This window comes from Puma concolor, chromosome C1, assembly GCF_028749965.1.
Source record: "Puma concolor isolate L17-30 chromosome C1, mPumCon1.1.hap2, whole genome shotgun sequence".
In the NCBI taxonomy this organism is placed as follows: domain Eukaryota; kingdom Metazoa; phylum Chordata; class Mammalia; order Carnivora; family Felidae; genus Puma; species Puma concolor.
Genome location: NC_141674.1, coordinates 71,924,068 through 71,939,197, shown reverse-complemented (window position 1 = coordinate 71,939,197; position 15,130 = coordinate 71,924,068). Strand labels below are relative to the sequence as shown.

Below are 15,130 nucleotides of genomic sequence, written 5' to 3'. Positions count from 1 at the left end.
CTGTTTCCTAGACTCCTAACAGTGGAGCTGCAGTTTAAACTGAAGGCCATTAATCTGCAGACCATTCGTCATCACGAGCTCCCTGACTGTTACGACTTTACTCTGACTGTAAGTGTGGGCTGGGCTGAATTTGGCCCCTGTCTGAAGGAAAACTGATTTAGTTACATGTTTCATCTACTTGTATTGAAACATGATCAAATATATAGGATGTTTCCACTTGAATGTGCATAGAAGAAGCATTGGTAGAGCTGGCTCTATTTTGTTGTGGTCATTTACTTGTTAATTATCTATCTTCTGTACCTCAGTGTAAGTTCTGTGAGGGGAGGGACCTTGCCTTGTTCAGTGCAGTGTCTCCAGTCCCAAGAACGGTGCCTGGCACAGGGTAGGTGTTCAAATACAAAAGGAGTAGAGACTCGTAGGTCCCGTGTAGTTGGCTCTTGGCAGTCTGTGGCTGTCTGCGTATGGCCATTGCCAAGGGTTCTTGCCGCTGAGTCTCCTCGCCATAGATGTGTGCACATTTTTGCTTATTGGTCACAGTGCCTTCCTTGGGCTGCCTCTGAATGCTCTGGCTTCTCCCCCTGCGGCCCGTCTCTGTTCTGTATATTCCAGTTGCCAATGGCGCTATTAACGCTCTCTGGAGAACATAAGATGCCTGCCAGGTGAGTTCATTTTCTCATGAGGCTCGGGGTCAGTACCCCAGTGCTATCTGGGGCATATGCTGAACAGCATTTGATGCAGCTTGCCTTCACTCGATCCAGATTGCTATGACTTCAGCAATAGCTTGTACCAGAGCTGTGTCCATGATATTCAACAACTGGCTATGAGAAATCAAGTTTTTTAAAGAAATTTCAGAATGTAGTATAATTAGTCATTATGCATATCATTTAAAGGAAAAAGCACAAATACTATGAGACTATTTTGAGTTAGGCTACAAATTTTGATCCTAATATTAACCAGGAGGTTATGAATTTTCAATATTACTTGATTTTTTTTAATTGAGCTATTATTTATCCATAGTCTTGTCTCTTCTTTCTCCTCTCTCTTGCCACCTCCTGCACCGCTCTTTTTTTTTTTTTTTTTTTACTTTTTTTTAACATTTTATTTATTTTTGAGAGACAGAGAGAGACAGAGTGCGAGGGAGGGGAGGGGCAGAGAGAGGGAGACACAGAATCCTACATAGGCTTCAGGCTCTGAGCTGTCAGCACAGAGCCTGATGCAGGGCTCGAACCTATGAATAGTGGGATCATGATCCGAACCAACGTCAGACAGTTAACTGACTAAGCCACCCAGGTGCCCCAGTCCTGTACCACTCTTGAACTGAGAAATGGTACTTTCAGAAGCTTTATAATCCTCAAGGCTCAGTTCAACTGACACCTTCTTCAGGGACCATTTTTACGATGCTTCAGTTAGGGACACATTCTGTGCTCGCAACTCCAAAGTTTTATTTTTGGTTTTGTTTTTATGTTTTGTATGAGCTCACCCACCTTCTCCTTTGTTTTAGGATTGTCTAGATTTTTATCAACTCTGCTAGATTGAAAGCTCCTTGAAAGCAGGAGTCATTCTCCTAATTTTTTTCATCCCTCAAAGAACACAGTAGGTGCTTCAAATATTTGTGGAATGGATGAATGAAACATTTGTAAAATGCAGACTCTTTCCCATGACTCAATACAGTGGGGAGAGCAACCTGGCTGGTTAGTCACATGCAGATGTTATATTTTTGCCACTATTGCAGATTCATCCCAAGCTCTCCCTGTGCATGGTGGATTTAGCAGTGTGTTTCACAGAACTGTAGTAGAACTTACACCCTATAGGGTAGTTTAATGATAAAAGCAATTAGTGCAACTTTATGGTTTAAGTAAACATGAACTGGGGCAGTATATGCCTAATTTAAAATGCAGGAGTTTTGGGGCGCCTGGGTGGCTCAGTCAGTTAAGCGGCCCACTTCGGCTCAGGTCATGATCTCGCGGTCCGTGAGTTTGAGCCCCGCGTCGGGCTCTGTGCTGACAGCTCGGAGCCTGGAGCCTGTTTCGGATTCCGTGTCTCCCTCTCTCTGACCCTCTCCGTTCATGCTCTGTCTCTCTCTGTCTCAAAAATAAATAAACAAAAAAAATAAAATAAAATAAAATGCAGGAGTTTTGGAATCAGGCAAGCCTAGATTTTAATTATAGCTCACCAGTTACTAGCTATGTAACTTTAGGCAAATTACTTAATTGGTTTGAGTCCTAGTTTTCTCGTTTGTAAAACAGAATTAATGCCCACCTACCTAACAAAGCTGTTGCCAAGACATCTATGTATCTATGTATCTATGTACCTATCTATCTAGTATACTGCATATATATGAGATATGTAAGGGATCTCCCTAAGTATCTGGTATATAACAGATATTTGATTCATGCAACAGCTATTTATGAAACCTTTCCTATCTATGTCTGTAATTTGGTTAGAACGTAAAAGCAGGGCATTAGCATTCACTCATAGCAGTTTAGTGCATTCTTGCATCAGGTGTTTTGAGGCTCTCTATTAGGTCCACAGGCATCTAGGATTCTTGTGTTAACTTGATGAACTGACTCTTACATCATTATGAAGTGGTAATTTTTACCTCAATATTAATTCTTTGCTTTAAAATCTACTTTGGTTGATGTGGATATAACCACTCCGGCTTTCTTTTAATTAGTGTTAGCATGGTATATCTTTTTCCATCCTTTTGATATTAACCTATTTGTCTTACGTTTAAAGAGGGTTTCTTATTAGGCAGCATAGAATTAATTCTTGTTTTTTTATCCAACTTCATAATCTGTACCTTTTAGTTGGAGTGCTTAGACCATTTAAATTACATGTGATTGGGGCATCTGGGTGACTCAGTCAGTTAAGTGTCCGACTTTGGCTCAGGTCATGATCTCACGGTCAGTGAGTTTGAGCCTCGCATCAGGTTCTACGCTGACAGCTCAGAGCCTGGAGCCTGCTTTGGATTCTGTGTCTCCCTCTCTCTGCTCCTCCCCCCGGTCACTGTCTGTCTCTATCTGTCTCTCAAAAATGAATAAACATTAAATTTTTTTTTAATTACATGTGATTATTAATATGATTTCTCTCTTTTTCTGCCTGGGTTCTGCCTGGAGTGAGTATCTTTTGGATATTATTTTTAGCTAATTTGTTGGAAGCTTGCAGTCCAACATGAAGAGAAACAGAGTGATCAGACTCACTAAATTTATCTGAAGCCTTACATCTGCAGTAATGTCTGATTACCCCGCATGAAGAAGCTTCAGTAAAACTCATTTAAATGACAGACTTCTGAAAAAATGGTTTTTCTTTAGGACTTGAGACAGGAGGCACTAAAAGCAAAGCAAAACAAACAAAACCCACACCTGATCTCCTTGTCTTGCTTTCCCTGTCCCTGCATGGGGACAGGGGAGAGAGCCGGAAGGGGAAGACAGACTGGGTAAGGTGTTCTGACATGGCTTTGTCCTACTTGGTGCCCAGTGTCCTGAAATGGTGATCCCTGAAGCAGGACATGGCTGTCGGCTCCCTGTCACCACATCCTTTTTTTATACATATGGTTCTAGAGTGAGTAAGGATGAAAATGAGGCCCAGAATGAAAATCAGAGAAGCGCCACCCGAAATGTTTCAAGCCTGAAATAATGAACCTCTGTGTTTGTAAGAACTGCAACAGCACTAACAAACTATCCCTTGGGGCGCCTGGGATAGTCAGTTAAGTGTCCAACTTGGTTTTGGCTCAGGTCATGATCTTGCAGTTTGTGAGTTCAAGCCTCACGTCGGGCTCTGCACTGGCAGTGGGGAGACTGCTTAGGATCCACTCTCTCTCTCTCTCTCTCTCTGCCCCTCACCTGCTCGTGCACTCTCTCTCTCTCTCTCTCTCTCAAAATGAATAAATAAATATATATATAAACTATCCTCCGCCGAGTCCCTAGGGAGGGAGGGAAAAGCTCACTTGGACCAGCTCTTGTTCATACCAAGAGGGCATCTTGAGGTACTTAGAGTGGGAAGGAGAGAGAAGTTCTCCTGTTTTATAAGTTGTCCAGAGCTGGAAGACTATCCTAGAAATACAGGATTTTAGAGACCAAAAGTTCTCAACAGAAGACCTTGTTCAACCTTCTCATTTCACAAAGAAAAAAAGGGCTCTTCCCAAATGAACAGAGTTAGCATTGACACGGGGATGAGAATCTGGGTGGGCATCCTGTCACCCTGAAAGATTTGTGTCCTAATTAATGCATAGAGACATCTTGGCTTCAAAAACTATAGGTATGTTTTTGACCCTTTTCCTGTTTTTCACAGATAACATTTGACAATAAGGCCCACAGTGGAAGGATTAAGATAAGCTTAGATAACGACATTTCCATCAGAGAATGTAAAGACTGGCACGTATCAGGATCAAGTAAGTGACGACTTTTACTAGTTTTCAAAATGGTTATTAAATAAAAGGGTTATTAAACTACTGGGATATGTGGAGCATCAAAGGGAACAACTGGAACATTGCCAAGTCCCTAATTCTCTGCAAATAGATCAACTTATTGTAGGTATCTGATGTTCCAGGCAAGACATAAATTATTAGTACTTGAGATGACTTTTGCTGACTTCTACATGTGTCCTCACTGGCCCAGTTCTTACAAAAAAAATGCACGCACCCCCCCAGCAAAAAATCACATATACCCGACCTAATATTTATTGAGTGCTTACTACATAAGGGCTTCCTCCTACATTTTAATATTTTAATTTTTATTATTTTTTTAAATGTGTATTTATCTTTGAGAGAGAGAGACAGAGGGTGAGCAGTAGAGGGGCAGAGAGAGAGGGAGACACAGAATCTGAAAAAGGCTCTAGGCTGTGAGCTGTCAGCACAGGGCCCGACGTGGGGCTTGAACTCATGGACTGTGAGATCATGACCTGAACTGAAGTTGGGTGCTTCACTGACTGAGCCACCCAGGCATCCCAGCGTTTTAATATTTTTAAACTATCCTTGAGATAGGCAGCATCCCTGTTTATGCAAATGACGAAACTAAAGCTTAGAAGTGAATCTTGGTGCCCCTGGTCATACAGTGAGAGAGACATCAGGAAAGATTTGACCCTGAAGCATCCCTCACATTATATTTAGCTTCTATATAGGTTAAAAAGTAAACTACATGAAGAAAGGGTACATTCTTGGAAATATGGACATGAATTCAACTATAGACTGAGTACCACTGAGAATTTTGGGGCTGAACCAGAAAATGGACTGTAAAGAATTTATCTCATTTTCTAGCCCCTTTGGTATGTTGTGTTGGACTTAATGATTAGGTCCGGGATTCTCAGATTCTGGCGAGCGAAAGAGTCACCCCAGCTCCCTGCTGGGGCCTAGGGTCTGGGCTGGGGCCTAGGAATGTACAGGTCACCCTTACTCATGCCACATTTGGAAAATCATTGCTTTAGGGGTAACTACTGGTTGAGTCACAAAGGTCAGAAGCAGTAATGAGATATTAAGAATAAACGATATGGGGGCACCTGGGTGGCTGAGTCGGTTGCATGTTCGAATTCGGCTCAGGTCATGATCTCGCGGTTCGTGGGTTTGAGCCCCGTATTGGGCTCTGTGCTGACAGCTCCGAGCCTGGAGCCTGCATTAGATTCTGTGTCTCCCTCTCTCTCTCTGCCCCTCCCCTGTTCACATTCTGTTTCTCTCTCTCAAAAATAAGTAAATGTAAAAAAATTTTTTTAAAATGACATGAAATTTCTTCATTCTAGTATTTTTTTCACTATTAGGTACTTCAAATATATGAGGCTCTTAAATCACAATTTTATTTCAATGACAAAATTGTTTATTTGAAACACAAAGTTGTTGGGGCGCCTGGGTGGCGCAGTCGGTTAAGCGTCCGACTTCAGCCAGGTCACGATCTCGCGGTCCGTCAGTTCGAGCCCCGCGTCAGGCTCTGGGCTGATGGCTCAGAGCCTGGAGCCTGTTTCCGATTCTGTGTCTCCCTCTCTCTCTGCCCCTCCCCCGTTCATGCTCTGTCTCTCTCTGTCCCAAAAATAAAATAAAACATTGAAAAAAAAAGAAAAAAAAAAAAAGAAACACAAAGTTGTTTTGTCATCTGTAAACATTGCAATACTTCTCCACAAACTTTAGAATAGGAAGCATGAGAGTATATGAAAGTATCTGCCACAGGCTTTCTCTCAAATGCTTGTTTCTTAGTTTTTAAGCTTTTCTAAAGTAGATTTAGACATTTTAGTAACAATTAGATGCCCCTTGGCCAATATTAATGGGATGTTTTATTACTGAATATTTTTCAGTAGATTTTTTTTAAGTTTATTTTGAGAGAGAGAGCACACACGAGCTGGGGGTGGGGCATGGAGAGAGAGAGCCCGAGAGAGAGTGAGAGAGAGAATCCCAAGCAGGCTCTGCACTCACAGTGCACTGTGAGTGCAGAGCCCAATGCAGGACTTGATCTCAAGAACCACGAGATAATGGCCTGAGCCAAAATCAAGAGTCTGACGCTTAACCGACTGAGCCACCCCGGCGCCCCATTACCGAACTAGTCTAAGTGCTTGTTATTTTTTTTTACCAGTAGGGGGCAGTCTTGTCACTCAGGTCTCACCTGAGACCTCCTGGCCCCTATCATGCTGTACAAATGAGCCTCTCCCCTCCACCACCCATACCAGCAGTGTGCTTCTTCTAGAGCCGTGGTTCTTGAGCTCTAGTGTCATCTGTAAGAGCTTGTGAAAATGCAGTTTCTGACTCAGCGGGTCTAGGGTGGGGCCAGAGTGCATTCCTAACAGTGCCCAAGGGATGCCACGCATCACTGACCTAGAGTGACAGAGGCTGGAGACAGACTGCAAAGATTTGAATCCTGGTGCTGCCACCTGCTGGCTGCATCACCTCGGGCAAATTCCCCTGACCTCTGTGTGCCTCATTTTCTCACCTGTCCAGTGGGGATAATCACACCCCCGCTTGCTGGGGTTGCCGTGAGGATCAAATGAGGTAATACCTACAAAGTGCTTAGGACTATGGGTGGCGTAGCACTACCCGTTAGCTATGGTGCTTTCTTTTCTTCGCAGCACTTACTCCTGTCTGAAAGCATTTTGTTCATGTACCTTGTTTACATCCCTGCGTGTCTCCCGGCAGTAGAACAGAAGTTCCCCAAGGTCGGGGGCCTGTGTTGTTCACCACTTGTATCCTCAGCATCTAGAAAAACTGCCACACGGTGGGTTCTTGGTGCATATTCTATACCCAGATAGGTATGTTTTAATAGGGTGTGCAGGAAGGCTGACTGTATTAAGGACAAAAGACCAAAGGCTTATAATTAAAGATCTCTTATTGATGGCAGTAGTAATTTCCAAAAGGCCTTTTATTTTTTTAATTTTTTTAATGTTTTATTTTATTTTTGAGAGACAGAGAGAGACAGCATGAGTGGGGGAGGAGCAGAGAGAGAGGGAGACATAGAATCCAAAGCAGGCTCCAGGCTCCGAGCTCTCAGCACAGAGCCCGATGTGGGGCTTGAACCCACAAACTGCGAGATCATGACCTGAGCCGAAGTCGGATGCCCAACCTACTGAGCCACCCAGGCACCCCCAAAAGAAAGCCTTTTAACTTTCCTTACATACTAATGGGAAGAACACTTACCAGGACCTTTTCTCTTTGTTGTCTTTGTGGAAAGAATGTCTGAATTATCTAAATTACTCTAAAAAGCAGTGTGAAGTGTTCAGATAAAATTTGAAAATGCTTCTGAAGGAAACAAAAAGACTTGAATCAATGGGAAACACATTATATTTTTGGACAAGAGATTTAACATCATGTATATGCCAATTCTCCCTAAATTAACTTATGAATGTGACGATCCCCCACCCCCCTGCAAAAGTACCAGTAGGATTTTTATTGGAATTTAACAATCAGATCCTCAAGAATATATGGGGGAAAAAAACAAGTAAGAATAGCTAATAAAACACTAATGAGAGGTATTTGTCTTACTCATTAAAACACACAAAAACATCAAAAGGGTAAGATAAGGACTTGAATACCTACAGTAATTTAATACCTGATAAAGATGTCATTGGGAATGAGATTTGCTCTTTTCATTGGCAAAAATAAAAGATAATTAATATACAATGGTGGAGAAGACGTGGAGATGTGTGTAGGTATGTAAACTGGCAAGATGTTTTTGAAGGGCAATTTCTTAGAATTTCTTTCTTAGAAATATGCATATGCCTTACCCCAACAATTTCGCCTTTAGATATTCGTTCGCCTAAAGAATCACTTGCACCCATGCACAGAGAGGACTTGAAGAATTGTTTGTAGCAGGAAAAAACAGATTGCAACCTGAGTGTCTTTACAAAGAGTATGCGTCTATATTGTGGTATGCCATGCAGCAGTTAAAAGAAATGAGGCTAAAAATGAAAGAAAAAAAAAAGTAGAGGTCACCATATGAATGTCCCACAGTATAAGCAGGTATTGCTCTTTCCTTCCAGTTCAGAAGAACACTCACTACATGATGATCTTTGATGCCTTTGTTATTCTGATATGCTTGGCTTCCTTAATCCTGTGCCTCCGATCTGTGATTACAGGACTTCAGCTTCAGCAGGTAGGGGTTGCTGTTTGCTAGGAATGCTGGGGACATTGTAATTGACTGAGAAATTCACTGTGCCTCCCTCTTTCCCCTAAAGGAATTTGTCAATTTTTTCCTCCTCCATTACAAGAAGGAAGTTTCTGTTTCTGATCAAATGGAATTCGTCAATGGATGGTACATCATGATTATTATTAGTGACATATTGACAATTATTGGATCAATTCTGAAAATGGAAATCCAAGCTAAGGTAAAGTGGTTTTTGTTTTTGTTTTGTTTTGTTTTGTTTTACTATTTATGCCATTGTTAGTATCAGATTGGCACTAATATTTTCTCGGAATGTGAGAATTTGCGGAGTAAATGGTTTCTTTCAAACACTGTGTTAAGTAAACTTAAAATCGATAACAGTAAGTTTCTTAAGTCTACTCAGGCAATCTCTTAGGCAGAGTTTTTCAAAGGTATATACAAGCCTCTGAGTCAGGCATTTGGGTACCTGGTAAAAATACTCCATGTTACACTGATGAAATCTGAGCTCTAGGGGTGCGCCCGAGAATTCTTAGATGTCCCCAAGTAAAGAAGGTAAGAGGTGGGTTTTTTTGTTGTTGTTTTCACAAGAAATGCTAGAATCTTCAACAACAACAAAAAGAATAGGGCCCTGGGTGAAAGTGAAGCCAGGCTACCACTGTGTGAGTGATGACAGTTGCTGCCTTTTTCTTACTTTCCCCATTGATAAGCTACAAAATTCTCCATTCTAAGTTAGGATTAACCCAGCCTAGAAATCACCGCCCCCCCGCCACCGCCGCCAAAGCAAAAATCAAATTAAAAAAACCTGATACTGTTCAAACTGACCTTGTGCAAATTTATATCTTTCTAGCCCTGGCTTCAACTGAGTGTGAGGATGAGCCACCTGGGGAGTCTGCTGATTGAGATTCCCGGTCAGAGGCCCCACGTGCAATGGCTCAGATGAGATAGGAGCGTACTTCTCCCTCATGTAATAGTCAGGGTGGGTTTCCCAGGTTGGCAACTCACTCCGCTCCACGCGGTCAGTCAGGGACCCATGTTCCTGCCACTGAGTTTCTCTGGAGCCCAAATTGTGCGGTTGATCCTGGGTCACCTCAGGAACAGGTTGCAGCGTGTGTGGGAAGGGAAGGGCAACACGAGACGGTAGCTTTTCCAGTCTGATAAGCCTTGGCAGTCTTGGTAGTCTTTGCTCTTGTTCACATCCCACTGGAGAGCGTTTAGTCACATTTAACTGCAAGGGAGCTGGGGAAAACAGCCCAGGCATGTTCGCTCCTTGGAAGGAGCGAATGGATTTAGGATGATATGGAGTCCCTATCATTGGACTAGGGAACAAAAAGAAAGGAGCACAGGAGATATGCAGCAAATCTTTATTTTTTACCAGCTTCAACTATCATTAACCTCATTGAGCTCTTAATGGTGTCCAGCAATCTTTTTTACATTTTTCTAGGCCGTTCACTCCTCCCCCATCTTTCAGATGATCGTTGCACGTTTTTATCCCTTCTGGAAACCCTAAAACCCCTGCCCCATCCTCACTGTCAGTTGATGACCTTCTTTCCTAGTTCACAAAACCACAGATTAAAAAAAAAAAAAAAAAGAAAAGAAAAAGAAATTCTACAAGGCTCCACTTCATTTATCTACCTGCCAGCATCAGTGTCCATACACTCTGCTTTTTCTGTTTCTGTGGATATATTATTTTGGCTACTCTCCATGGCCAACCCCATGTGCCTCCCAGATGCCAACCCCCCTCCCCCTCTTGCTTACCTAAGAACTTAGCTCCAGCTTTTCTTCTTCCTTTTCCCCATGCATCATCAGTTTCCTGTTCTCTACCGTGCCATTCCCAATAGTATGTGTGTTCTTTCTCCTTGATAAGAGACAAAATCTCATCCTATTCTCTATCCAGCTACTTCCCTATTTTTTTGGCTCCCCTTTACATAGCAAAAGACCTTAAGCGTAGGTACCTTTGTTTCTAATTCTGTTCCTCCTATTCTCTGTTACATCTGCTCCAATCCGGCCGCCCTACCGCCCTACAGAAAATGTTCCTTCCGATGACCTCCAGTGTTGCTGAGTCCAATAATTCGTTATTTATCCTCATCTTGACCCATCAGCAGATTTTAACACTGCAAGCATTCCTTCTTTGTTGGCGCACTTTTCCCCTGAGCTATCACTTACCTGGTCTCCATCCTAAATCACAGGCTGGTCTTCTGACTTCCTTTGCTGGTTCCTTCTCATCTCTCCAACCTATTAAAGTGACAAGGCCTCAAGGTGCAATGTTTGGACATATTTTCTTTTCTGCCACGGTCTTGGTGCTCTCATCCTGTCCATGGCTTTAAATAGTACCTCTCTGCCGATGATTTCTAAATCTGTGTCTTCAGCTTGGAATTCTTCTCTGAACTCCAGTCTCAGATATTCAATTGTCACCTTCATATCTTCATTTGGACGTCTGCTTGGCACCTCAAATTTAACATACTCTGTGGTGTACATATACAATGGAACACTACTTGGCAATGAAAATGAATGAAATCTTGCCATTTGCCACAATGTGGACAGAACCGGAGGGTATTATGCTAAGTGAAATAAGTCAGTCAGAGAAAGACAGATATCCTATGCTTTCACTCATATGTGGAATTTGAGAAACATAATAGATGAACATCCGGGAAGGGAAGGAAAAATAAGATAAAAACACAGAGGGAAGCAAACGATAAGAGACTCTTAAATACAGAGAACAAGCTGAGGGTTGCTGGAGAGGAGGTGGGTGGGGGATTGGTTAATGGGTGATGGGCATTAAGAAGGGCACTTTTCGGGATGAGCACTGGTTGTCATATGTAAGAGATGAATCACTGGGTTCTACTCCTGAAGCCAAGACTACACTGTATGTTAACTAACTTGAATTAAAAACAAAATAAAACAAAACAAAAAACAGAACACCCCAAATCTCAATCTCCACCTCCACAGGCCAAACCTGCTTCTTCATGGCTTTTTTAACTTCAGTTAATGGCAGTCCTTTTCAGGTGCTTAGACAAAAGCCATACATTTATCCTTGACTCTCTTCTTTGACTAATCCCTTCTTCCCTCCATCTACTCCAAGAGGAAATCCTATCAATCTACCTTTAAAAATCACCTCATCGCCTCAATCATTACTAGTCTGGTCCAAGCCACCATCAGCTCTCGTCTCTATCATTGCAATTGCCTTCTCACTCTTTGGACAGTCTGCTCTTAACCATAGCAGCCAAATGGAACCATATCCTGTTCAGAGCTTTCCAATCTCCCCAGCCTATCAGAGTAAAATACAAAGTTGTTAAATTACCCACGAGGCTCTAAACTACCTACCCCCTTACCTCTGTGACTCTGTACTCTCCCCCATTGCTCACTGCAGCTGGACTCTCCATCTTTTGAGGCACCCTCCTGCTATGGGGCCTTTGCATTTGCTTGTCTCTGTGCCTGGAACACTCCTCTCCTAGCTTTTTGCTTGGCTTGCACTCTCTCACTCCCCTCAGGTCTCTGTTCAAATGCAACTCCTTTTGAAATGCAACCCTGGAGGCATTCTTTTTCCCCTCCCCTGAATTTTCTTCTCAGCACTTACTATCAGCTAATGTACTGAGAGTTTCATTAATTTATTTCTATTATCTCTCCCCTCTCCCACCGCTAGAATGCAAGCTTCCGGAGAGAAGGAAATTTTGTCTCTCTGTTCACTTCTTTGTCCTTAGCACCTAGAACACTGCCTGATTGATTTCTATTAACCCCCCCCCAACCAAATATTTTTTGTCCCAATGAATTTCTGTTACATAATCTGGTTATTTTTTTCCACTCTGTTTTAGAGTCTAACAAGTTATGATGTCTGTAGCATACTTCTTGGGACTTCCACCATGCTCGTGTGGCTCGGAGTCGTTCGATACCTCGGTTTCTTTCAGAAGTACAACGTAAGGATTCCATGGATCTCCATGCTGTTGGTATTCCTATCTTTCAGAGTTATTGCACTGCTTTGGCTGAGGGACAAGGGGATTCTAACAGCCTCTCTTACTTTCCTAGCTCCTTATTCTGACCCTTCAGGCAGCGCTGCCCAATGTCATCAGGTTCTGTTGCTGTGCCGCAATGATTTATTTAGGCTATTGCTTCTGTGGATGGATTGTGCTGGGGCCTTACCATGATAAGGTACCAATAAACAATGTTTTCCTGTTACTATCAAGCTCCTAAAATAGTGCCAGTTATTCTTTTAAAATGAGCTCCTTCTATTTTGTGACTCAGCCTGAAAATGTCGAAGGTCGTATATCTGGTGCCATGTTTGTGAACTGGTAAGGTGTGACCAACTTGGGAGAATAATTGATTCACTCAGCTACTTCACCTCCTTTTGTGGACTATATCAGATAATTATGTCTTTTTTTATTTTATTTTATTTATTTATTTATTTTTTACCACCTATGAGGTCAAGATAAGTCAACTTGATTCATCAATATAAAGAGTCAGCTTTTGGGGCACCTGGGTGGCTCAGTCGGTTAAGCGTCCGACTTCGGCTCAGGTCACGATCTCGCGGTCTGTGAGTTCGAGCCCCGCATCGGGCTCTGGGCTGACGGCTCGGATCCTGGAGCCTGTTTCAGATTCTGTGTCTCCCTCTCTCTGACCCTCCCCCATTCACGCTCTGTCTCTCTCTCTGTCTCAAAAATAAATAAACGTTAAAAAAAAAATTTAAAAAATAAAGAGTCAGCTTTTTAGGCAAGACTTTTGCAAACGTGATTTTATTAAAAAGGGAGTATAGGGAGGAACTTGAAGAAATCTATGCATTTTTTTTTGTTACCAGAGTCAGTCCTGATTATAATACCATTATCCCAAATGGAATGAACTTTAAAATGAGAAGTATGAGCATGCATGGTTAGGACTTGGGTATCTCTGCATAAGTGTTTCTAGGATCTCTTTCCATGTAGGCAGAGGGAATGGTCAGACTTGACTCAGAAAAGCGCCGAGGGTGCAAACCAGCAGCTTCAATTCAGGCTGCTCCCCTTAAGGGGAGGACAAAGAAGGAGCTGCTTGTTCAGGAAAAACAGTAGGCATTATACAGGTTGCATGTATCACATAGCAAATGCTTGTAATTACTGCAGGCTAACTACATAGTTTACAAGGATACCTGGTCCATTATTTTTTAGTATAGTGTCATGAACAATCTCCAGTGGGAAGGAATGTGAAATAAAGTGAACTTTTTCTCTTTTCTTTTTCCAGTTCCGTTCTCTGAACATGGTCTCCGAGTGCCTTTTCTCTCTGATAAATGGAGATGATATGTTTGCCACATTTGCAAAAATGCAACAAAAAAGTTATTTGGTCTGGTTGTTTAGCAGAATTTACCTCTACTCATTCATCAGTCTCTTTATATATATGATTTTAAGTCTTTTCATTGCACTGATCACTGATACATATGAAACAATTAAGGTAGGTTCATCAAGAGCTTAAGTAGCAGCATTTTTCCAGAACTTGTAGAATGGCAATAAAATATGGTACCTAAGAGGGAGGAGAACTGCTAGAATGTTAATTTTTTCAAGGTGGAAAAGAAAGACTTCAATTGTAGATACTGAGAAACAGAAATGAAGAATTTGAATTTGTAGAATATTTTAGGTTTTGTCTCTAAGTAATTGTGCTTTTTTTTCAAACGAGATTTCTAAACTCGTATTAGAATTATAAAGACCAGTAGGCATTGGGTAAGTGAAACATATGGCATTTCAAAATTTGATGGGGACCATTTAAAATCCAATTTTCATAAAGAAAAATTAACCTCTTGGTTTGGAGTGTACTGTGACCGAACCCAGACTCTTGGCAAGGACCTGCCTGGGACTATCCTGAGGCCTGATCTCCAGAAGAGTGAGGGGATTGATATGTCAGGTGCTAGCCATGTAAGCTTTATATGTGTTAGAAAAGCTGATTTGAAAAGCTATTATTTATATTGTCCCTCACATGGGATATTTTAAAAGTTATTTTGAGCCCTTTGAAATAGGAAAAGCAGGCTAAATATCACTATATATTTAAATTTCTAATAACTTATACTATTAGGTATACCATTGACATAGACACTTCCACTTGGGGACTTTCTGGGTATGAGAAGGGGTACTGAAACATGATATCATATAAATGGCCCCGGGGATAAAGAGAGGGTTAGTAGGAGTTGATGAGTTGATAATTATGAATACCTTGCTTGTGAAGCCAGGGCCATGACTTCATTTTTACTGACTTAGATTTCAGAAACTGATTGTCTTTTTTTTTTTTTTTTTAATTTTTTAAGTGTTTATTTATTTTTGAGACAGAGACAGAATGCAAGTGGGGGAGGGCAGAGAGAGAGGGAGTCACAGAATCTGAAACAGGCTCCAGGCTCTGAGCGGTCAGCACAGAGCCCGACGCGGGGCTCGAACTCACAGACTGTGAGATCATGACCTGAGCCGAAGTCGGACGCTCAACCGACTGAGCCACCCAGGCGCCCCTGATTGTCTTTATTAATACTTGCTTGGCAGATGTGTGCTTAGAGTCACCAAGGCCACTGAGAAAGAATATAGTTGTACCTGTCTAAATCCTGCCCCACTGTGCTCTAAAAA

The 15,130-nt window shown here is 42.0% G+C and overlaps 1 protein-coding gene across 2 annotated transcripts in view; it reads left to right on the top strand.

Annotated features, from left to right (window-relative positions):
* MCOLN3 (mucolipin TRP cation channel 3) overlaps window positions 1-15,130 on the top strand; it is a 28,612-nt gene that overhangs the window by 11,584 nt on the left and 1,898 nt on the right. For both annotated transcript variants that reach the window (XM_086717433.1, XM_025934891.2), the window contains exons 5-11: window positions 12-108; window positions 4,291-4,390; window positions 8,449-8,561; window positions 8,644-8,793; window positions 12,380-12,481; window positions 12,591-12,713; window positions 13,773-13,979. In XM_086717433.1, the coding sequence (XP_086573559.1) occupies window positions 12-108; window positions 4,291-4,390; window positions 8,449-8,561; window positions 8,644-8,793; window positions 12,380-12,481; window positions 12,591-12,713; window positions 13,773-13,979 (892 nt within the window). The remainder of the gene's footprint in view (window positions 1-11; window positions 109-4,290; window positions 4,391-8,448; window positions 8,562-8,643; window positions 8,794-12,379; window positions 12,482-12,590; window positions 12,714-13,772; window positions 13,980-15,130) is intronic.